At 46.3% G+C, this 24,686-nt stretch overlaps 1 protein-coding gene across 2 annotated transcripts in view; it reads right to left on the bottom strand.

The window, feature by feature from the left end:
* The window catches only part of ZFHX3 (zinc finger homeobox 3), a 94,815-nt gene that overhangs the window by 39,996 nt on the left and 30,133 nt on the right, over nucleotides 1–24,686 (bottom strand). For both annotated transcript variants that reach the window (XM_063945467.1, XM_063945468.1), the window contains exons 2-3: nucleotides 20,917–23,675; nucleotides 18,295–18,791 (exon numbers count right to left, since the gene is read on the bottom strand). In XM_063945467.1, the coding sequence (XP_063801537.1) occupies nucleotides 18,295–18,791; nucleotides 20,917–23,629 (3,210 nt within the window). In that variant the 5' untranslated portion in view covers nucleotides 23,630–23,675. The remainder of the gene's footprint in view (nucleotides 1–18,294; nucleotides 18,792–20,916; nucleotides 23,676–24,686) is intronic.

Here is a 24,686-nt window from a genome sequence, read left to right as displayed (position 1 = left end):
GGAGTCATCCTATAAATAGCAGAAATATCAGCACTCCTTATTGACAAAGAGGGCGTCTAGCAGGATTAACTAGGTTTCAACTGCAATTCCACCACAAAGGACTTTCAACAAGTAACCACAGGTCAGCTAGGCCGCGATAATACAGGAAAAACAAATGATGGAGAACTGTCAATTACTTAGGAGTCCAATAAGATCGCAAAACTCATCTAGGAGTTCCTGCAATTGTTCTTGTGGATTTTAGTACAGGTTGAGTATCCCTTATCCAAAACGCTTGGGACCAGAGGTATTTTGGATAACGGATTTTTCCGTATTTTGGAATAATTAGATACCATAATGAGATATCATGGTGATGGGACCTAAATCTAAGCACAGAATGCATTTATGTTTCATATACACCTTATACACACAGCCTGAAGGTAATTTTTGCCAATATTTTTTATAACTTTGTGCATTAAACAAAGTGTGTCTACATTCACACAATTCAATTATGTTTCATATACACCTTATACACACAGCCTGAAGGTCATTTAATACAATATTATTAATAACTTTGTGTATTAAACAAAGTTTGTGTACATTGAGTCATCAAAAAACAAAGATTTCACTATCTCACTCTCACTCAAAAAAGTCCGTATTTCGGAATATTCCGTATTTCGGAATATATGGATATGGGATACTCAACCTGTATAATAAAATGATGGCATGGCCGGCAGCCCAAAACATCAGAGTACTGCCATCAGAATGAAGCACATAACGAAAAACTAGGACTGATCGACTGGTTGTAAATATGCCGCTTCTAATTAATCTGCCTAAATGTGAAGTGGGATTCTACAGCAGATAATGTTATATACTGTACATTCCACAGGACCGTAAAAAGAGTCCTTAAACCTCGTATGAGGTTTTGTCACTAACAGGGCACAGCATGCAAGCTTTATCACACATATGAATGTATGGGCCTGTCTGACACAATTAGGAGGCAGCTATGACAAAAGGTAACCAAATAAAGGTGCAGCAAGTGTGTAGCTAATGCAGCAACCAGAGTCGCAGTATAGACAAATAGGATAACTGGCAATATAATGAGAGAAAGGACTGCTGTACTGCAATAGTGAGACATGTGCTAGCCAGGTACACACGAGACCATATAGTGGACGATGTGCCCGATTCAGACACGTCGTTCGCGATATTATCTAGTCTAGTGTGTATGCACTAAAGCTGGGTATACACTAGCCGATTTTTATTACAGATATGGACGGTAACGGCATTTCTGAACGGCATCGCCCAGCGTGTACACACTATTTTGTCAATGAGGTGCGCTGCTGCGGGTTGCTGATGAGGTCTTTTATCGTTCGTACATATAGGTCAATTTTCACTATATCGTCAGTAACTGCATGTTTGGGGTGGTGGCAGGATAACCTCACTGAACGAAATCGTTAGTTGGTCGTCGCAGCCGGCATTCCGTCGCTAACGATATCGCTGGGTACACACATCGTCTAGTGTGTACCTGCCAGACTTCTGAATTCTTCTGGAATTCAATATGTGGCCCTGCAGCTGCTGTGGAACTATACATCCCAGCATACCCTGCCACAGTTTTAATGTACCAATAGCAAAACTGTGGCAGGGCATGCTGGTATTTGTGGTTCCTCAGCAGCTGGATTACCGTTTGTTGAATACCTCTGCTTTATACCATTAATCCTCTGGCATTTTTTAAATCGGGTGGTGTACAACCATGTGACAGACATGGGGGGGGGGGGAGATGCATCAGCCCAATCAGCTTCTAGCTATCATTTATCAAGTGCGCTATTAAATGACAGCTGTAAGCTGTCGCTATGGGCAACATCTCCATCTGTGTTTAGGTTTCCCACATCTCCCCCCACCCAATGGTGTTATAGCATCCAGGGCAAAGATCACATGTCACAGCACAGAAACTATTCATCAGCTCCTGTCTTATTACTGTGATTATTATTATCCTTTATTTATATGGTGCCACAGGGGTTCCGCAGCGCCCAATTACACAGTACATAATCAAATGAGCAAACCAGAAAACATCACTTACAGTTCAAGACAATATAGGACAAGTATAGAAAACCAGGGTTTAAAGGCCCATACACACTTGCCGATAAAATGAGCGACGTCGCTCATTTTCCTCCTCCCTGAGCGACGTCGCTCATTTTAAATCGGCAAGTGTGTATGCCGCCAGCGACGACTGATGCGCGGCCCCGCGGGTCGCCAACGATCGTCGCTGTCGGTAGGGCATGCATGCAGGATCTGGACTGTCGTCCACGACCTGCATGCAGGGATGGCGGATGCGTGACGTCACTGAGCGATATGAGCAGTCATATCGCTCAGTGTGTACAGTCGGCTGCCGACCTTTAGGTGCCATCAAGGAGAGTAAGGAGTATAAGATTGTGTAAGTAAGAAAAGGAAAGGCACATGAGGAAAGAAGTCCCTGCTCTTGCAAGCTTACAATCTAATAACAAGTTGCTTACTTTTGTAGGTACAATCTAATATACTGTGAGTTACTAAATCTATGCCAGGGTACATCCAGATAGAACTTGCCTGACGTTTGCACCGGGAGTCTGTCTCACCAGATTAGCCCTCATCCTGGGCCTAAACCCGTACGTAGGACTTGCATTATTAGCATTCCCGTTGCGCATCTTTTGGCGAGCGTATAAAAACGTGCAGTTAGTACACAATGATGTAGCTATACAGTACACACACACTTACTGGTGGTCTTATATTATATGGTCGCTGTTTAGGTCAAGTTTCCCGTGACATCACAAATCAGAACAAACCTCGTGTAGAGAAAGAAAAAATAAGAATTTACTTACCGATAATTCTATTTCTCGGAGTCCGTAGTGGATGCTGGGGTTCCTGAAAGGACCATGGGGAATAGCGGCTCCGCAGGAGACAGGGCACAAAAAAGTAAAGCTTTACTAGGTCAGGTGGTGTGCACTGGCTCCTCCCCCTATGACCCTCCTCCAGACTCCAGTTAGGTACTGTGCCCGGACGAGCATACACAATAAGGGAGGCATTTTGAATCCCGGGTAAGACTCATACCAGCCACACCAATCACACCGTACAACTTGTGATCTAAACCCAGTTAACAGTATGACAACAGAAAGGGCCTCTTAAAGATGGCTCCTTAACAATAACCCGAATTAGTTAACAATAACTATGTACAAGTATTGCAGATAATCCGCACTTGGGATGGGCGCCCAGCATCCACTACGGACTCCGAGAAATAGAATTATCGGTAAGTAAATTCTTATTTTCTCTATCGTCCTAAGTGGATGCTGGGGTTCCTGAAAGGACCATGGGGATTATACCAAAGCTCCCAAACGGGCGGGAGAGTGCGGATGACTCTGCAGCACCGAATGAGAGAACTCCAGGTCCTCCTTTGCCAGGGTATCAAATTTGTAAAATTTTACAAACGTGTTCTCCCCCGACCACGTAGCTGCTCGGCAGAGTTGTAATGCCGAGACCCCTCGGGCAGCCGCCCAAGATGAGCCCACCTTCCTTGTGGAGTGGGCTTTTACAGTTTTAGGCTGTGGCAGGCCTGCCACAGAATGTGCAAGTTGAATTGTGTTACAAATCCAACGAGCAATCGACTGCTTAGAAGCAGGTGCGCCCAACTTGTTGGGTGCATACAATATAAACAGCGAGTCAGATTTTCTGACTCCAGCCGTCCTTGCAATGTATATTTTTAAGGCTCTGACAACGTCCAACAACTTGGAGTCCTCCAAGTCGCTAGTGGCCGCAGGCACCACAATAGGTTGGTTCAGATGAAATGCTGATACCACTTTAGGGAGAAAATGCGGACGAGTCCGCAGTTCTGCCCTATCCGAATGGAAGATTAGATAAGGACTTTTATAAGATAAAGCCGCCAATTCAGATACTCTCCTGGCAGAGGCCAGGGCTAGTAACATAGTCACTTTCAATGTGAGATATTTCAAATCCACCTTTTTCAATGGTTCAAACCAATGGGATTTGAGGAAATCTAAAACTACATTTAGATCCCACGGTGCCACCGGAGGCCCCACAGGAGGCTGTATATGCAGTACTCCCTTGACAAAAGTCTGGACCTCAGGGACAGAGGCCAATTCTTTTTGGAAGAATATTGACAGGGCCGAAATTTGAACCTTAATGGATCCCAATTTGAGACCCATAGATAATCCTGATTGCAGGAAATGTAGGAAACGACCCAGTTGGAATTCCTCCGTCGGAACCCTCCGATCCTCGCACCACGCTACATATTTTCGCCAAATGCGGTGATAATGTTTCACGGTGACTTCCTTCCGTGCCTTAATCAAGGTAGGAATGACTTCTTCTGGAATGCCTTTCCCTTTTATGATCTGGCGTTCAACCGCCATGCCGTCAAACGCAGCCGCGGTAAGTCTTGAAAAAGACAGGGACCCTGCTGTAGCAGGTCCCTTCTCAGAGGTAGAGGCCACGGTTCGTCCGTGAGCATCTCTTGAAGTTCCGGATACCAAGTCCTTCTCGGCCAATCCGGAACCACTAGTATTGTTCTTACTCTTCTTTGCCGTATGATCTTCAATACCTTTGGTATGAGCGGCAGAGGAGGAAACACATACACTGACTGGTACACCCAAGGAGTTACCAGTGCGTCCACAGCTATTGCCTGTGGATCTCTTGACCTGGCGCAATATTTGTCCAGTTTCTTGTTGAGGCGAGACGCCATCATGTCTACAATTGGTCTTTCCCAACGGTCTATTAACATGTTGAAGACTTCTGGATGTAGACCCCACTCTCCCGGATGAAGATCGTGTCTGCTGAGGAAGTCTGCTTCCCAGTTGTCCACGCCCGGGATGAACACTGCTGACAGTGCTATCACGTGATTCTCCGCCCAGCGAAGAATCTTGGCAGCTTCTGCCATTGCACTCCTGCTTCTTGTGCCGCCCTGCCTGTTTACATGGGCGACCGCCGTGATGTTGTCCGACTGAATCAACACCGGCTTTCCTTGCAGGAGAAGTTCCGCCTGGCTTAGAGCATTGTAGATTGCTCTTAGTTCCAGAATGTTTATGTGAAGAGACTTTTCCAGACTCGTCCATACTCCCTGGAAGTTTCTTCCTTGTGTGACTGCTCCCCAGCCTCTCAGGCTGGCGTCCGTGGTCACCAGGATCCAATCCTGAATGCCGAATCTGCGGCCTTCTAATAGGTGAGCCTTCTGCAACCACCACAGAAGTGACACCCTTGTCTTTGGTGACAGGGTTATTCGCAGGTGCATCTGCAGATGCGACCCTGACCATTTGTCCAACAGATCCCTTTGGAATATTCTTGCATGGAATCTGCCGAATGGAATTGCTTCGTAAGAAGCCACCATTTTTCCCAGGACTCTTGTGCATTGATGTACTGACACTTTTCCTGGTTTTAGGAGGTTCCTGACCAGATCGGATAACTCCTTGGCTTTTTCCTCTGGAAGGAAAACCTTTTTCTGAACCGTGTCCAGAATCATTCCTAGGAACAGCAGACGAGTTGTCGGGATTAAATGGGATTTTGGAATATTCAGAATCCACCCGTGTTGTCTTAGCACCTCTTGAGATAGTGCTAAAGCTGTCTCCAGCTGTTCTCTGGACCTTGCCCTTATTAGGAGATCGTCCAAGTATGGGATAACTAATACGCCTTTTCTTCGAAGAAGAATCATCATCTCGGCCATTACCTTGGTAAAGACCCGAGGCGCCCTGGACAATCCGAACGGCAGCGTCTGAAACCGATAGTGACAGTTTTGAACAATGAACCTGAGGTACCCCTGGTGTGCGGGGTAAATCGGAACGTGTAGATACGCATCCTTGATGTCCAAGGATACCATAAAGTCCCCTTCTTCCAGGTTCGCTATCACTGCTCTGAGTGACTCCATCTTGAACTTGAACTTTTTTATGTAGAGGTTCAAGGACTTCAGATTTAGAATAGGCCTTACCGAGCCATCCGGCTTCGGTACCACAAATAGAGTGGAATAATACCCCTTTCCTTGTTGTAATAGGGGTACTTTGACTATCACCTGCTGAGCGTACAGCTTGTGAATGGCTTCCAACACCCTCTCCCTTTCGGAAGAGACGGTTGGTAAGGCAGACTTCAGGAAACGATGAGGAGGATCCGTCTCTAATTCCAACCTGTACCCCTGAGATATTATCTGCAGGATCCAGGGGTCTACCTGCGAGTGAGCCCACTGCGCGCTGTAATTTTTGAGACGGCCCCCCACTGTCCCCGAGTCCGCTTGAGAGGCCCCAGCGTCATGCTGAGGTTTTTGCAGGAGCCGGGGAGGGCTTCTGTTCCTGGGAAGGAGCTGCCTGTTGGTGTCTCTTCCCTCTTCCTCTGCCTCGTGGCAGGTACGACAAGCCCTTTGCTCTCTTATTTTTGTAGGAGCGAAAAGGCTGCGGTTGAAAGGTCGGTGCCTTTCTCTGTTGGGGAGTGACTTGAGGTAAAAAAGTGGATTTCCCGGCAGTAGCCGTGGCCACCAAGTCTGATAGACCAACTCCAAATAACTCCTCCCCTTTATACGGCAAAACCTCCATGTGACGTTTTGAATCCGCATCGCCTGTCCACTGTCGTGTCCATAAGGCTCTTCTGGCTGAAATGGACATAGCACTCACCCGAGATGCCAGTGTGCAAATATCCCTCTGTGCATCACGCATATAGATAAATGCATCCTTTATTTGTTCTAACGACAGTAAAACATTGTCCCTATCTAGGGTATCAATATTTTCAATCAGGGATTCTGACCAAACTACTCCAGCACTGCACATCCAGGCAGTTGCTATAGCTGGTCGTAGTATAACACCTGCATGTGTGTATATATACTTTTGAATAACTTCCATCTTTCTATCTGATGGATCCTTAAGTGCGGCCGTCTCAGGAGAGGGTAACGCCACTTGTTTGGATAAGCGTGTGAGCGCCTTGTCCACCTTAGGGGGTGTTTCCCAGCGCGCCCTAACCTCTGGCGGGAAAGGGTATAATGCCAATAACTTTTTTGAAATTATCAACTTTTTATCAGGAGCAACCCACGCTTCATCACACACGTCATTTAATTCTTCTGATTCAGGAAAAACTGTTTGTAGTTTTTTCACACCATACATAATACCCTGTTTTACGGTATCTGTAGTATCAGCTAAATGTAACGTCTCCTTCATTGCCAAAATCATATAACGTGTGGCCCTACTGGAAAATACGTTTGAATTTCTACCGTCGTCACTGGAATCAGTGCCCGTGTCTGGGTCTGTGTCGACCGACTGAGGCAAAGGGCGTTTTACAGCCCCTGACGGAGTTTGAGGCGCCTGGACAGGCATTAATTGATTGTCCGGCCGCCTCATGTCCTCAACTGACTGTTTAAGGGAAGATAAACCATCACGTAATTCCACAAATAAAGGCATCCATTCTGGTGTCGACCCCCTGGGGGGTGACATCTGCATATTTGGCAATTGCTCCGCCTCCACACCAATATCGTCCTCATACATGTCGACACCACGTACCGACACACACCGCAAACTCACAGGGAATGCTCTAATGAAGACAGGACCCACTAGCCCTTTTGGGGAGACAGAGGGAGAGTCTGCCAGCACACACCACAAAGCGCTATATATACAAGGGATATCCTTATATTAAGTGCTCCCTTATAGCTGCTTTAATATATATATATATAGCCATTAATGTGCCCCCCCTCTCTGTTTTACCCTGTTTCTGTAGTGCAGTGCAGGGGAGAGACCTGGGAGCCGTTCTGACCAGCGGAGCTGTGACAGAAAATGGCGCCGTGTGCTGAGGAGATAGGCCCCGCCCCTTTTTCGGCGGGTTCTTCTCCCGCTATTTTTCCAGTCAGGCAGGGGTTAAATATCTCCATATAGCCCCTATGGGCTATATGTGAGGTATTTTTAGCCTTGTATAAGGTTTATATTTGCCTCTCAGAGCGCCCCCCCCCAGCGCTCTGCACCCTCAGTGACTGCCCAGTGAAGTGTGCTGAGAGGAAAATGGCGCACAGCTGCAGTGCTGTGCGCTACCTTATGAAGACTGAGGAGTCTTCAGCCGCCGGTTTCCGGACCTCTTCACGCTTCAGCATCTGCAAGGGGGTCGGCGGCGCGGCTCCGGGACCGGACTCCACGGCTGGGCCTGTGTTCGATCCCTCTGGAGCTAATGGTGTCCAGTAGCCAAGCAGCAAATCCACTCTGCATGCAGGTGAGTTTACTACTTTCCCCCTAAGTCCCACGTTGCAGTGATCCTGTTGCCAGCAGGACTCACTGTAAAGAAAAAAACCTAAACTAAACTTTCTCTAAGCAGCTCTTTAGGAGAGCCACCTAGATTGCACCCTTCTCGTTCGGGCACAAAATCTAACTGGAGTCTGGAGGAGGGTCATAGGGGGAGGAGCCAGTGCACACCACCTGACCTAGTAAAGCTTTACTTTTTTGTGCCCTGTCTCCTGCGGAGCCGCTATTCCCCATGGTCCTTTCAGGAACCCCAGCATCCACTTAGGACGATAGAGAAAAGTCACAACACAAAATTTAAATCTCTAATTGGTCTTCGGCACTTCCAGCCAACAGCCCGAGTCTCTTTACAGATGTGACCATCCGTCTGTGAGCTCAGAGCATTTATTCCTCAATGAGATGAGCACTTAGCACATATATGAGACCTGGGTCATCCAGCCACAGCCCGGAGAACCTATGGCTCGCACCGGTACAATGGTCAATGAGATAATTATTCAAATTCAAACCGAAAAGGACAAATGGTCAAATAGAGACATTTGAGCTTTCTTTTTTTTTTTCCTAGCCTCATTAAAAGCAGATTTCTTTTGACTTTTAGATTAAGGGTCCAGCTCCAAGTTTTGCCGGACAGTAAATCAAGCGTCTCAATGCAGCTAGCAAATGCTGTGGCACTTTAACTTTAAATAATGCAATAATTATTGGATTTCCTTTTTATAACTGAAGTGCTGGAATGTAAACAATGGATATGTAATTGCAGGAAGGGGAATCAATACGGCCAATCGTTTTCAGCCATGTTAATTGTAAATACAATTGCTCCAAGATGTCAGCTTGTTCTTCTCGCTCCCAGAATCACCCTAACGGATGACAGAGTCCAACTTTCCCATTACGACTGCTCGTTCCTTTAAGAGGTTCTCAATCAGGTCTGATCAATCTGTCAAGATAATGCATGGAGTAAGTAAGACTCCTTCAAACACAGCTTCCCAATCAATAGCCAGGACTGACTTAATGAGGAGGGGCCAGAGCCTGCAGCGAGCGTGCACCAGTAGCCGCCCGAGCTTCTGCTTTGGGCTTTTAGTACAGGCTGATAAACAGACCATCTCTTAATGAGCTTGCAGTTTATGCATGCTTCACTAAGCATTAAGCCTCTCCCCCTCCCGGGACGGAAAACAAAATAGATTAACACAAAACAATACGGTCCCAAATTAGCTCCATCATGTATTGCCTTCTTCTCACGTTAATTGTGCTTGGAAGAGAGGAGAACATTTATCAATGCTGTGCCAGGTTGCATCCCCCCAAGTAGTTCTCTCTGGTCTCAGTGGTGGCTTCTGTGCTACTGGAAAGAATGCTCGGTACAGCCGTTATTCACGCCTCGGATAAAAGTACATGTTGCCTGAAGCATCTACCGTATGACGAGGACGCAGGCGAGCTTAAGAGCTTCCTTGTGAAAACACAGCTTCGCAGGTGCCTACTCTGGCATCCAGTCAGGAGATTGCTCAGCACAAAAAACGTGCACACACTCTCCAGCCTGCATCAGAGTTCTGCGCTGGGACGACACGCAGCGACGTGCTCTGCAAAAACACAGATTTTAGCAGGATAAAGAGGGTGGCTTTCAGAACACATACAATAGCCTGTGTTTTCTTAGCAAGTGGCAAACAGAAACCCCCCCCCCCCCCCTCCTTTTAATCCAAACATCATCGGACACAAAAAACTAAGTGAGGGCAGGCGAGAAATGAAAGTGCATCCTTACACAGACATCTGCTACCACTGCCACCGATTCTGGGAGATTAATTTCCAAGAAGCTTGGATGCACAGAAAGCCTGTAGTGTGAGGGGAGGAGGGTACGAGAGGATGAGGCTGGGGTCACAGCCTTCTACTTGTCTCTATTGTGTTAGCTTTGATGCATGCTGTTTTCAGGCCTCATAATGCTGAGCCAGGACCTTGTCCTTAGGAAACGGCAAAGAGGCCTGCATGTTCCCTAGCAACCTCCTGACAGCCAGCTGGCAAAATCCCAGCTGGGGTAAGTAAGAAATAGGTGATGCTTGTGGACAGATAAACAAACAGGAGGCCAAGTTACTGGAGTACATCACAGACGGCACAGGCTGCAAACTCTGCACCCAAGGAAAGCATCATCATCATCATCATCATCATCATAATAATAATAATAATAAGCATAAGGAAGAAGGTAGGCCGATCCCATTAGCACATCTTACATGACCATGCACTGGCCAGACAGCCAGACTTATTCCCATGGCTGACGCACAACAAGCCTGGACAGGTCGGCAACACAAGTGGCTCAAAACACAAAAAGGGAGAGGCCCCATTAACCTACCAAATATTAACCCATCAACTGCCTAGAAAACAAACAACAACAAAAAACACACACACACTGCAGCGTTTGCCAATCCTGATCTTCAAGGCAAACAAACATTCCAGGTTTAAAGGATATCCATGCTTGAGCACAGATCATTAAATCAAAATAACTGAGGCACTAATTAAGTCACCTGTGTTCAAGTGTGGCTTATAACATGGACTAAAAGTGCCTCGAGGACGCAGGTTGGGAAACACTGTACTAAGGGGCCAATTCAGAGATGGACGCAGCCACAAGTCCGTATGCAGTGGCCGCGTTAATCTGATCTGCGCACACGCATTGGCCGCAGTGCACAGCACAACCCTTCTCCTTGCGGCTGCATCCAGGAAGGATGCGGCCGCACGGTGATTGACAGTGGCGTACGTTCATGGGATGGCAACGCAGCATTGGGGGGTGGTAGGCCAAATGGGGGGAGGGTCGGCACCATTTTCGGGGGGGGGGGGGGGGGCGTGATGTCACACACAGCCTCTCCAATAAATAAATAAAAAGCCAGGGGTCAACCTTAATTTGTTGCATCCACAATATAATTGCACATGGAGAGGCTGCCTGTGACATGTGAGGAGATGGAGATGGCATACACAGCCCGATCTGCGTCCATCTCTGAATCAGCCCCTATGTGATCTGTGGCCTGGTACACACCATAAAATCTATATATCAGAGATCCATCAGGCAACACAACAGTCGACTTAACATGTTCCCTACAACGACAGGCTATAAGATACGTATTATGGGGGTCATTCCGAGTTGATCGCTAGCTGTTTTCGTTTGCAGCGTTGTCAAAAAAGCGGCACTTCTGTGCATGCGTAAGCGCCTTCATGCGCACGCGCGACGTACTTTCACAAGAGCCAAAGTAGTTTCAAACTTGGTCTAGCGAAGCATTTCAGTCGCACTGCTGACCGTTGAGTGATTGACAGGAAATGGGTGTTTCTGGGTGGTAACTGACCGTTTTCAGGGAGTGAAAAAACGCAGACGTGCCAGATAAAAACGCAGGTGTGGTTGGGGAAACGCAGGCGTGGCTGGCCGAACGCAGGGCGTGTTCGTGACGTCAAAACAGGAACTGAATAGTCTGAAGTGATCGCAAGCGCTGAGTAGGTCTGGAGCTACTCTGAAGCAGCACAAAATTATTTTGTAGCCGCTCTGCGATCCTTTCGTTCGCTCTTCTGCTAAGCTAAGATACACTCCCAGAGGGCGGCGGCTTAGCGTTTGCACTGCTGCTAAAAGCAGCTAGCGAGCGAACAACTCGGAATGAGGGCCTATGTGTGATAATTGTGATTTAGATCACTGCAGTAGATGGTCCTCTGTCATCTACCATTTTAGTCTCAGAAAGAGTCCCTGCATCCTTCAAAAAGGTTTATTGAGAGAAAAGCGCATCTGCAGGGGGGAGAAGGCACAGCCCACCTACCCGTGGCACAGGATTTGTTTTGATAGACAAAACAAACCCTAAAAACACAACACACAGGGGTCAATTCAGGTAGGTGGGAGCGGTGCCATGTGCTGTTGAAGCAGTGTAAAAACTCACCCACATCTCACCTCGAACTCGCAGAATTCAGTGTGTAGCCCTATGGGGCTGCTACCAACAAAATCAGGGGGTCTGGAGCTACTGTAGGTGCGGCACAGTGCTGTAAGCAGACTCACGGATAACGGATATATGGTGACTGGGCCAATATGCAGCACAACTGTGAACAGAATAATACTAATTACATCCTTATCGGACAAGTTGGTACGTGCAGCTAGCAAAACGAATCCGGTCTTCTGTGGTCACTTCTGACCCCAGTAACAGGCCCCAGTGATTGGTCACAGACATTTGGTCAGCAAACATACATATGCCAATTTGAAAAACGAAATAAAGGCATTCTGATGACATCTACACTTACAACCGGAGTGTCGGAACAAGGGTATGAAGAGGTATCTGCTCACAGACAAAGTTCTGCCCATTCAGGCCAGCAGTTAGTGGCATATAGGCCTGCTGGGAGGCGAGTCTTCCGCACCTGGTACAGAGATGCAAATACCCACAGATGCTAATGACTTGCAGTAAATCCATTGCTTATTATGCAGAGGCTGGCACTTCCAGAGTTGCGTACAGCTCTGTGTATATATATATATAAACGAACACACATGGAAACCTATAGCGATAACGCCAGAAATTTAGGCATGAACAGTAAGTTAGAAAGCTCCAGGACTAACTTGCACCTGAGGCTGGATCAGTGCAGCCATAGATATCCAACACCAGGCCTGGGGATCTGTGAAAATCTGCACTTGCTCTTTTTGGTGAGTGACAGAAGGATGTGCAAGTGAGAACGAATAAAATCACACCCAAGTTCTTTATCTAATTTATCATAAACCGAAAAGAGCAAAAGCAGCTTTGTGGGGATTAGACGCTTCATTCTGCAGCCCAGCTGAAAGCTTCACACACACGCACTAAATGTGCACTGTCTCTTTAAGACAGAAGTCAGTGCGCCCATACAAGAGGGAGTCTACTTTCAGCCGGGCGCGGAGACAGAAGAGAGAGAGAGAGAGAGAGAGGACCAATTCCTGCTCTCTCCCCACCAAAAACCCTGAGGCCTCCTGTGTGTACTCTAACCACAAGCCTTTGAGTGCCTCATGTATTTACAAACTGAGGCATGTTCAAATCAAAGGGGATACCACATGACATAATTCACATTAAAATGTCAGCAGGCTGACAATTTATAGAGCCAATCTGCGGAAGGTGAGGAGAACTAAAGGCTGGGTAATTGTTTAATGCCTACTTAAACCAACGGTGGCTTTGCCTTGGGGAAAAGCATCATGTGCTGCTCTGAGCTGTCAGCCAGCATGTGCCAGGGAGACTGGAGCCGTGCCAGTCCAGAGATAACAGCTTTCACTTGTAGCTGCGCCGGCCCATTATATGGTGAGAGCCGACACTCCACCTTCCCCACTAGACAAACAGAAGCTCCCCATATGGCTACAAGCTGCCAGCTCTAGCGCCTGCATTTTATTAGTTTTATGCTGCCTATCTGTCAGAACGGTCCCCAAAGGCCTGAGCCTAGTCAGTCCCCAGTCTATTGGATATGACAAACATGAAGTAGCACAGCCCAGGGAGAACTGCAGCGCCTGTTATATACAGTGGACTACCAGCCTTTGACCACAGCCAGAAGTAGCAGTTAGCGGAGGGCAGCAAGTTAAGACTTGCAGCATAAGAGGCCTGCATACATTCAGCAACACCCCCTCCTCTCGTCTACCTCATTAACTGAAACACATTAAAACAAGTGTGCTTTGGGAGCAGAAAACGAGACTGTTAAACTAGGCTCCTCTAATCCTCATCAGCTGTGAGAAATTAGGCAGCATCAATTATGCTGAATCAATATATCAACAATTATTCTACCACCACTTCCAGGACCCAGAAACGGGCCATGCCAGTACCAACCCGATCGGCAGACTGCACCTTTGCCTGACAATGTAGGTTATTTTAGCTGTATATTTTAACGCTTGCCTTCAGAAGAATGTTTGCTTGAAAATGATGTTAACTGGCAGAGGACCGGTGTCTTGGGATGAACTTTCACAGAAATATGGCAGAAGGCAGTGAGGGAATTCTAAGTCAATGTTGCAGTGCTTCTCTGGCAGCAAGCAAAAAGGAATGGCTACAACTTTATTATCCTTTGTAGCCTTGGTTCCCAAATTCAGTCCTTAGGGCACCATAAGGGGGCAATTCAATTATATTATAGGTGTCCAAACGTAATGGGAATCCACCGGAACAATTAAATTGTCCCCCCTTAGGTGCGCCCATTAGTTCAGTATTTAGACACACAAATCTGCTAAACCCATCTAGAGTCCCTGGTTAGGGCACTCATACAACAATGTTTTCGCACATTACAACTCACATGTCTGGAGGCTGCGAGCTGTATTGTGCTCCCCCCACCCCCAGATGCAGAAATGTCCGAACGGGGCAACAATTGAGTTGCCCACTCAGAATCCAAATTTTAAGGATAGCCATACTTGAGCACAGGTGACTTAAATTAGTACCTCACATAATTTGATTTAACCATCTGTGCTGAAGTATAGCTATCCCTAAAACCAGGACTGTTCGGGGTGCCTTGAGGACAGAGGTTCCGTGGCTGGCTAAATAAAACCAGCTGAAATGTATGTTTGAATTTAGCTAGCCACAGGATGTGTGTAATTCATGAGTGTCCCGGTTTAAAGGGATAGTATGGTAAGGCTATGCCAGTCATGGATCATCTGTGTGGAGTTTGTATGTTTGAATGTGTTTCCTCTGGGTACTGTGGATTCCTCCCACATTAGGTTAGTTGGCTTCTGAAAAAAATTAACCCTAGTGTATATGAGTAATAGAGTGCCTTTAGGACAAAGTTTGGGAACCACTGCCCTAGCAGTACAGGTTTTAAGGATATTCCTGGGTGAGCACAGATTGTACTACTTAGGTCACCTGTGCTCAAGAATGAATAATCCTTAAAATCTGCACTGTTAGGGTGCCTTGAGGACAGGGTTTAGGAACAACGGAGATAGAGAATGTAGATTGTAAGCTCCACTGGAGACAGGGACTGATGTGGATGACTGAAATATTCTCTGTAAAGGGTTGCGGAATTTGTGTGTATTATATAAACAACTTAATAAATAATAAATGTAACTCTCCCCTCTAAAAAACAATAAGCCCACACAGTGCCAAAGTCTGTATTACAGTTTAAAGCCTTAGAAAAGTTGTAACTAAATTGCAGACAGCTCCTAAGCCTGTGTAAGTGGAGGCAGACATCACTGAGAAATGCTGAATGACTAGCAATAATAGGCAAGAGCGCACTATCACCGTATAGTATAACTGGCAGTGGTCTGGGAATGCCAGTATAAAACGGTGCCCATGACTGTCTGCCTATCTATACATTACAGATGCAAGTACTGTGCTACATGGCAGACCAAGATGGCGTCTGCATCCCAAGACCTGCTGGATTTTGTAAGCGCCAGCATTAACGAAGCTATGTGCCTACAGGAGGTGGCAAATCTTCCTATATGGAAAACGGAGGTCTCAAAGTCAGACAGACCAAGCTAAATTGTTACCTTACACTCATATATGCCATACTGTATGGTGTTTTATTAGTGGGGTACATACAGTAAGCACCAAGTGGCTGTATATGTTATAGTCATCGTGATTACACCACCGGGGGCCTCCTGGTCACAACAGATTCTTCAGGTGCAAATGAAACATCACACACACACACACACACACACACACACACACACACACACACACACACACACACACACACACACACACACACACACACACTAATAATAAAACACTTGGTATCTGCAAATAGATGTCCCTGAAATTTACAGACATATACAGTCTTTGAAACATTTTTTTTTTTTTAAATAGTCTCCAGTACTATCCGGCCCTGATTTGATCAATAAAAATGACAGGAGTCCGTATCTGCACCGCAGCAGTTTAAGAATCAGCTGCGTGAAAGAAAGAAGGGCAACAAATGAATTTCACCTCTCTGATCTCTGCTCGGGAAACAAGAAAATACATCACCATCTGCAAAACAAGACACTCGGAAAAGAAAAAGGCAAATTGTCTCAGTCATTAAAAGGCTGGATGCTCGCAGAGACCATGCAGGGATAAAAGCCAAGTCATTCAATATTCACCTTTAACCAAAACCAGATTGCAGCTTCCTGCGTATCTGTAAATCGCCTTTCCAGACTGCCACATAGGCTTCTGCCGCCACCAAGACAAAGGCCGGCTATCTGCACGGTTTTGTTTTGGACACCATTCTGGCATCTGGAGGGATTTTCTGTATCTGACAGTGGAGAAGTTGATTACATGCAGTTAACTCTACTCTAACCTGATTATAGATGTGCCAGCCTAATGGATTACATTTGCAAGAGGAAACATAACATGCAATCAATCTCAATCCACCTCAGATCTGAACTACTGGTCAGAGGACCACTCTCGTCTACAGTATCAGCTCCCTGGCAGCCGTGTGGTCAGAGCGTATGGGGGGGGCGGCACTCTGACATCACCATTAAATAGAGTGCAGAGAGAGACAGATGTCCGTGTGCAGTGTGTGTGTGTGTGTGTGTGTGTGTGTAGGGAAGGTAAGGGAAATGAGCCTTCCGAGATTTATGGGGAACTGTACCTGACCGTTCATACTAAAGCCATTATGGGATGATTAGAGAGGAGGGTGAGGCTTTAAGTCCAGCAAAAATCAATAGAAACGTCTGGAGGAATTCTATGGGGCAAGCAGAAAGGCTATTTACGGGATTTTCACAGCATCTATACTTACAGCACACAATGGTTAGAGAGCCAGAGGAGCAAGTAAGATGGGGGATGGGTGGCTAATTTGCTATAAGCGGTTTGCTGTGGAACACAAGGGGGTACTTATATTTGTACCATTAAAAAGGCCAAGTAAAGCTAAAGGGAATTTACGAAATTGGTAAAGTTGCCCTTTTCGGATATTGTATTAAAAAAAAGCAAAGAGAGAAAACCCTTTTCAATGGCCTACAGAAAGGAGGAATTTTGGCTCGTCACGTACTCTACCACATGTAAAACTATCCCACCTGCTTCAGATATAATACACCGTGGTGAATAAAGACCTTCACATGTAGGATGATTGTTTAGAAATGCAGATCGGGATCTGACTGTTTAGCCCACCATCCAAGCAATCAGATCATCAAGGTTCCACGCTAACCTAGCTGTTGGTGGTCATCCTCAGCCAGGAAAGCTGGGTACACACCTACACAATTATTGGGACCTATGTATGCGGGAGCATTAGCCAATAATTAGGTTCTAGCACTCCTGCAATGATCCAATCGGAGAATTTGGATTTTTAGTCCTGCTTAAACATTGGTCTCCAGATCTCCCTGAATAAAGCCCATACGGAGCTAACAATAGATTTATTTATTACCAGTTATTTATACAGCGCACACATATTCCGCAGCACTTTACAGAGAATATTTGGTTATTCACATAGGTCCCTGCCCCAGTGGAGCTTACACTCTGTATTCCCTACCACATGTACACGCACACACATTTAACGCAAAGGTTAATTTGTAGGGAGCCAATTAACCTACCAGTATATTTTTGGATTGTGGGAGGAAACCGGAGTACCCGGAGGAAACCAATGTAAGCACAGGGAGAATATACAAACTCCACACAGTTAGGTGGGAATCGAACCCATGACCTCAGTGCTGTGAGGCAGTAATGCTAACCATTCCACGGTCTGCTGCTCCATGTGTACAGGGTGTACCCTGACCAAGTAATCACGCAGACGATCAGATTGCTTCTCAGATCTGAAGAGTGCCCTGCAAAGTGTGTGCCCAGCTTTAGGTAGAAAGTAATTTCTTATTCTATGTTCCTCTGCCAGCAAATTGCGGTCATTGCAGTGAGGGATACCAGCCAGCCTGGAAAGACCCAGTGAGGTACTTCCAAATTTGCAGCACACATATATTAAGTGTGCTCTGAGCTCATGGTAATAGCCTTGCTTTCACCACACGGTACATAGTTGCTGCATGACTGCCTGCATAGATTCTCATGGCTTCTGACCCTCCTATAGGTGTTAATGGGAAGATCTTCATTCCCAAAACACAGATACAACTTTGCAACATTACGGATAATAAACCAAAATAATTTTTTTGAAATCTAAACCACATGATAAAAGCATTAAATAAAAATAGGTAGAAGTCCCAGGTAGGTTCAGAAGATCCAGAGCCGCAACACTTATGGAGAAGTTGTTCTCTTACCTTGTACAGTTTCAGGCTAGCCTCGTGCCTGGCGTTCACAGTGTGGAGACGTAGTTTGTCCAGGCTGTTGGTGTAATAGTCACAGGCATTGCACTTCAGATGCACTGGGTTCCCAATGGCGACGCATTTCAACCTCCACTCATTGGCTTTACCACCCTCTTTAATATGAGCCACAAGCTGGTACTTCTGGACATGTTTGTCAGTCTTACAATGGAGCTGGAAGTTGGCCTTCAGCTGGGTGTTATAACGGCAGAGATTGCACTGGTAAGAGTCCCCCACCACAGATTTCCACTCATCCTCTGGCAGACTGCGCTCAGCGCCCATGTGTAGGCCTAGCATGTCCAAGTTATCCGTGGTGAAGCGGTTACACACTGCGCACTGGAAGAGCTTTAGCGTAGGATCGTTGGTTTGGGTAAAACTCTCGCCCAGGTTCATAAGTTCTTCAGACACCAGCTGTCCACCTCCCAGCCGCATGTCCAAAGGGATCTCGCCGCCCACTACAGGGAAGGGGGAAACAAAAACATTAAGTGACTCACAGGAGAAAAAGCACTTAGGACAATATTGCGTTCTCATGTGCAACCCGTACGAACATCTTGCAGGCCGCAACATAGATCAGCTTCACAGATGCATTCCCCAAAATCACGGGAGTCGCCGGCAGACCTGCGGCAAGACTTAATGACAAAACAAGTGCTCCAAGTGTCTGCCAGTAGTGACGATCCATAAATAACCCCAATGATCTATACTGAAATTGCATAATAGGGATTTTACCATCTGCAGCTAATAATCTCAGCAAGGGGCTCGGCAGGGGAGACCACTGTTTATAAGAACCTCTCTCACTACTATGGCTCAGAATTCAAACCGACTTCTGTACATCATCATTCCCAGATGACTAAGTACAATCCTACTGTAAGCACAATGGAATCTGAGGAACAGACAGGTAGAACTAACAGGACTGTGATGGTGCAATGTGATTTCACCATGAACACTCTGGGATTCTGGACTGTACTTACCAAATGGTGCGAGCTTTAACATTACAGCCCATATTTATTTATTTTATTCCTGTTACTTCCTTGTTTTAGGTCACTTAGGGGGACATGTACTAAGCAGTGATAAAAGTGGAGAAGAGAGCCAGTGGAGAAGCTGCCCATGGTAACCAATCAGCTGCTCTGTATACTTTTACAGTAGGCAAATGATAAATGTCATGTCAATGCTGATTGGTTGCCGTAGGCAACTTCTCCACTGACTCACTTCCCCACTTTTATCACTGCTTAGTACATGTCCCCCTCTGTCTTTACTAGTAGAAATAATGGAAGAGGTGGTGTTGGAAAGGCTGGCATAACTACATGGGGTGCACATATTTACTGATTAGGATGTGTGTATATTTAACACCCTTTGAAAGGAGATGGCCAGAATAAAGTTTTGCATGTAACTGCAGGAATCATCCAAATGTGCAACGAGCTGAACGGCTAAAGCAATGGAAATCCAGGTTTTCAAGACAAAGGGGAAAATAAATAAAATTAAATGAAACTTTCACAATTTGCACATGTTCATTTGTCATTGGCTTAGTTAAATCACAACAGATGCCATCAGAACAGTAGCCTCAATCGCCTACTATATTGCAGGTTTACAGACTTGTTGCAAGCGAGCATTTTTGCAAAAAAAAAATGCAGAGAACAGCTCATGGTTTTTTTTATTTTTTATTCAGTATGATATCCCAGCTGACGGGTTACTAGGTGTCTGAATCCCGACAGTAGCATCCCACCATCCAGAATACCAGCAGCGAGCCCCCTCGCTGTGCTCGCCGCACTTCGGGCCAGTGGCGAGCTTAGCTCGCCACGGGTATAGTTTCTCCCTTTGGTTGTGGTGTGGACCCACCACCCGAGTGGGAATACAGGGGACGGGTCGGTATTCCGTCTGCCGGCATTTTAGCGGCAATCGGGATCCCGACAGCAGGTATATTAACTACGTTCCATTTATAAAAAAATAAAAAATAAAAAAAAGTTTAAATTAAGATGGCCTACATACAGAGGGTGCTGCCATTTTATGGGTTGAAGCCAATAACATGACAGTGTGCCCTATCCTTTAGTGACATTACTGGCTCCTTCTGCATGGATGGCTGTATGATCAAGAATATTGGTTCGGTTTAAAAAATGGCCGCCTCCTGTGGGTGGGCATGAAGTACATGCTAATGCAGAGGTTGTCAAACGCGGTCTTCAGGTACCCCAACAGCCCAGGTTTTAAGTTTATCCATGCTTGGCCGCAGGTGACTAAATTAGCACCACAGACAATATGATTTAACAATCTGCGCTGAGCCATGGATATACCTAAAGCCTAGACCGTTGGGGTGCCCAGAGGACCACATTTGAGAACCTCTGTGTTAAGGTCCATTTAAAAGCAGTTTACAACTAATATGCAAGCTGCATTGCTAGGGCAGTGATAACTATAAAACTAAACTGCTATAGTCGCAAAACGTAATACTGTACCAGATCGATATTTCTCATTAAAAGCTCAGCACAACAGACCTTAGTAACACTTATTACGGTACATACTGTCAATAAAGGAGCAATACACTTTAGAGATTTCCACAAATAGCAACATGCAACATCCCACCCCACTGCTTACCTACTGTGGGAGCCATTCCTGGCATAGGGCTGGTTGGATCCAGCTGGAACCCTCCCATGATGTACTGCGACTCATTAGCTGGGTTGTCCATCTTCAGGTTCATGTTTTGTGCTAGGTAGAAGTGATAGAGATCCGCTTCAGCAGGGGAGGGCAGGCTGCTGAGGCCCAAGTGCCGGTTATGTTGGATTTGGGTCATGTTCTGCTGAAGCAGCATCATGTTGTGCATGTGTTTCTCACTGGTCATATGAATGCGAAGGTTCCTAGCGACGTTGGTCTCATAGTCACACACTTCACAGCGCCAGGTGGGTTTGGTTTTTGGTTTAGTAGGTGAAGGGGCCCCACAAGAGTTGCTCATGTTGGAAGCAGCGGCTGCAGTGGCGGCAGCAGCAGCAGCAGCCACCGCAACCCCGGCATTGTGGCTGAAAACCTGGTCACTGCCACCGTTCTGCAGATTCTGCATGTTGTTCAGATGCTTGTCCGACTGCATATGAATACTGAGGTTGCCTTTGGTAGTGGTGGAGTAGTTACATACCTCACAGCGAAAAGGCTTGTAACCACAGGTGTAGCTCTCTCCCCGGGCAAGTCGAGGGTGAGGCTGGTTGGATTTGCAGTAGACACAGGAACCACCCGGCTCAGGGTGCTTTTCTTTCATGTGTGCTTCCAGCGTCTGCTGGTATTTGTAATGCCAGTTACACTTTGGACACTTGAGAGTCTTACATGAGTTCCGAGAGTGCATCATAGTCATGTGTCCACCGAGTGAACGCGATGAGCCCAATACGGTGTCACACTTTGGACACTCCACCCCGCTCCCAGATGGGCAATCCCCTGCGCCAAGCTCGCAGGGGTTATCGGAATGCTGGTGGTGGGTGGCCAGGCTTCCATCTTCTCCCTCTGCACTTTCATTTGGTTCAGGTGCTGTGGCATTGTCCCTATTGGCACTTTCATCAACAAAGTCCAATTTCCTCCCAACCTCTGCCATGTTGACCCCAATGCAGTCACTGTTAAAGCTTAAAATGTTCCTCCTGCTTGCACCATCGTAGACAACAAAGGAAGAAGAACATGTAGTAGGTGTGCCCCTTGCCAAAGGCTGGGGAACATTAGGCATTAAATTAGAGTTAGAAATACTTTGGTTTGTGAGAGCCAGGTCCTTTTTGCCGCCGCTCTCGGCAAACACCCCAGACTCCTCCTGAGTCCTGTCCACAAAGTCAACATCAAGCCCACAAGGAAACAGTGCTTTGCAATCCTCCCCCTCATCGTCTACACCTTCCTCATCCATATCTTCTTCTTCCTCCTCATCTTCCTCTTCCTCCTCATCATCATCTGGTTCCAGCCTTTCTGATATGCTGTCTTGTACTCCCATCGGATGCTTCTCAGGCTCGGTCATTTCTGGTTCCTTGCTACAATCAGGTTTACTAGAACCAGAACCTGAGGAGCTTAGAGGGACAGAGTTTATGGAGGTGTTAAAGGAGGAATTATTGAAACCCCCAAGATTAAGCAGAGTGTTTTGGGACACAACGTTTGACTGTGTCTGCTCTGTCCCACTGGAAGTAGTGTCATTATCTTTTAGAAGTGCTAGGCTAGCATGCAGGGCTTCATCGCCCTCGACTCGAATGCCACTAAATTTCCCATAAAAACTATTACCAGGTCCAGTAGTGTTGGCAGAAGAAACTAAAGGATTCTGGACGTTTTTATTTTTTGGTTCCAGAAAACTAACAAGAGGCTCCTTATCTTTCCCAATCCCTTGAATGATGGCAGAAATGTTTTTGTTGCTAAGAATCTTACGCTCATCCTCGCTCAGAGTCATTCGATGGTCATGCACAGCATGGGTCACAAATGACCGGACATAGCCAAAGGAAAGTTTGCACAAAAAACACATTAGAATTGGTTTTCGTTTACCATACAGTACAAAGCCGTCATATTTGGACAGATCTACATTGTTTGGGACATCTTTGGATACACACGAGCTTTTGGCAGAGCCGTCACTGTTCAGGTAATCCTTGCTGCTTTTGTGCCGCACATCAAAAACTCGGAAGCTGTGCAGGACGGGGCTTACGCCTGACAGGGTGGAGGTCTCCAGGAACGATTTGTCAGAATTCTCAAACCACTTCCTGAAAGACGAGGCTATGTGGAAAGTGTTAATAATTTGTGGGTAAACTGGACCTACAGATGAGGACTCCTCAGATTTTCCCGATGTATTACTCAAGGATTGTTTGTAGAGGGAAAGAAGAGCCTCGCTAGGGGTACTGTCACAGGTGTCACCACTTTGGATTAGCTGGTTCACACTTTCCACTATATAAGCGGAGCCATCAGGCTGGTAGACTATTTCTCCTGCCAGGCTCTCCACGTCACTCTCCTCCTCCCCCTCGTCGCTAACGTCACTTTCACTTTCCTCCTTCAGTGCGAGAGATGGCCGTGTAACAGGGCAACGGTGCTCCATGTAGTTCTGTAAACTGGGGAAGAAGGATGAACATTCGTTACAACAGACAGCTCTGCTGGGAGACTGCGAGATGGCACCAGTTGGGTTAGCGCTTTCAGAGACGCATTCATTGAAGGAGACGCTCAGGCTCTCCAGAGACCCGTGACTTTCCATGTTGGGCTGCTCCGTGTTGACGGACTGGTGGAGGGCGCTGTTGAGTTCAGTCCATTTTTGGTTTGGAGGAACGCTGCACCCATTGTCCTTCCCAGCAATGACAGAAGCATCACAGCCTTCCATGGCGAGGTCTGCACGGAGAGTTCATTGCACCCAATACGGCTCGGACCTACGGGGAAGACAAAGAAATGTCAGATTGGATGTAAGAACGGATCAAAAACATTACTCATTCTATAGTTCTGCCTCATGCAAACACACAACGAATATAAACACCTCCCCAAATAAAAAATAAAAAAAGGATTTTCAAGCTTAGCAGCTGGAAAACATGTATTGGAGTTTTAATTACTACGGAAGGTGGCTGTACAGAAATTCTTCTGATCTTTCAGGAACTTCTATTAACCACAGTTGGTTAGCAGCTTGGCCAGAGGGCCTAAGAACCTTTCCATATGTTTTATGATCTTAATCAATAAATGACAAGTGCCTACTATGTCTTTGACCAACTTAAACATCACAACCATTCCAGTCACAACTGCACCCCCACCCTTTCCACACCAGTGCTAGACACTGAATAAAACCTACAAGATTTTCAAGGTTAGACACAGTTGTACAGTGACAGAAGGGACCCTCAGAAACCCAAACCACCCACACATCCAGATACTAACAGATGTTCCACCTGATAAATAACGTACTAAAAGATATACTGGTGGTGAGATATGGACTCATTGACTGCTCTGTCTGGTTGCATTGGCAAGACTAGAAGGGCGGGAGGGTTAACAGGCTAATTGTAAAATCAATGTATATAAAAGCTTGGCAAGTTCCAGGAAACTGTGGGAAGGGGAGGTAGAGAGAAGAGAAACACGTTGGGCACCAGGGACCTGTTTATTGATGCAAACGCCTCTGTGCTCCCTTGGCCAAGGAGAAAAAAAAAAAAAAATTCTATTTCATCCACATTCGAATCAAAGAGTAGACCAATTACACCCCAGAAGCCTTCTTTTGGAGCACAACTATTAATAAGACAATGCCAAGAGGCAAGTACGGTCTGCAGTAGCGTTTACTCCAGATAGGTACACACCAGCACCTATATACGCTGGTTAGGTTAGGCACCCATTGTGATTAAACATAAAGATTAGAATGAGCGATTCAGGAGCCCAGCCATATTCAGCAGTGTTGTAAGAACGCC

This window comes from Pseudophryne corroboree, chromosome 11 (assembly GCF_028390025.1).
Source record: "Pseudophryne corroboree isolate aPseCor3 chromosome 11, aPseCor3.hap2, whole genome shotgun sequence".
Classification (NCBI taxonomy): domain Eukaryota; kingdom Metazoa; phylum Chordata; class Amphibia; order Anura; family Myobatrachidae; genus Pseudophryne; species Pseudophryne corroboree.
This window is presented reverse-complemented; position numbering and strand designations above follow the sequence as displayed.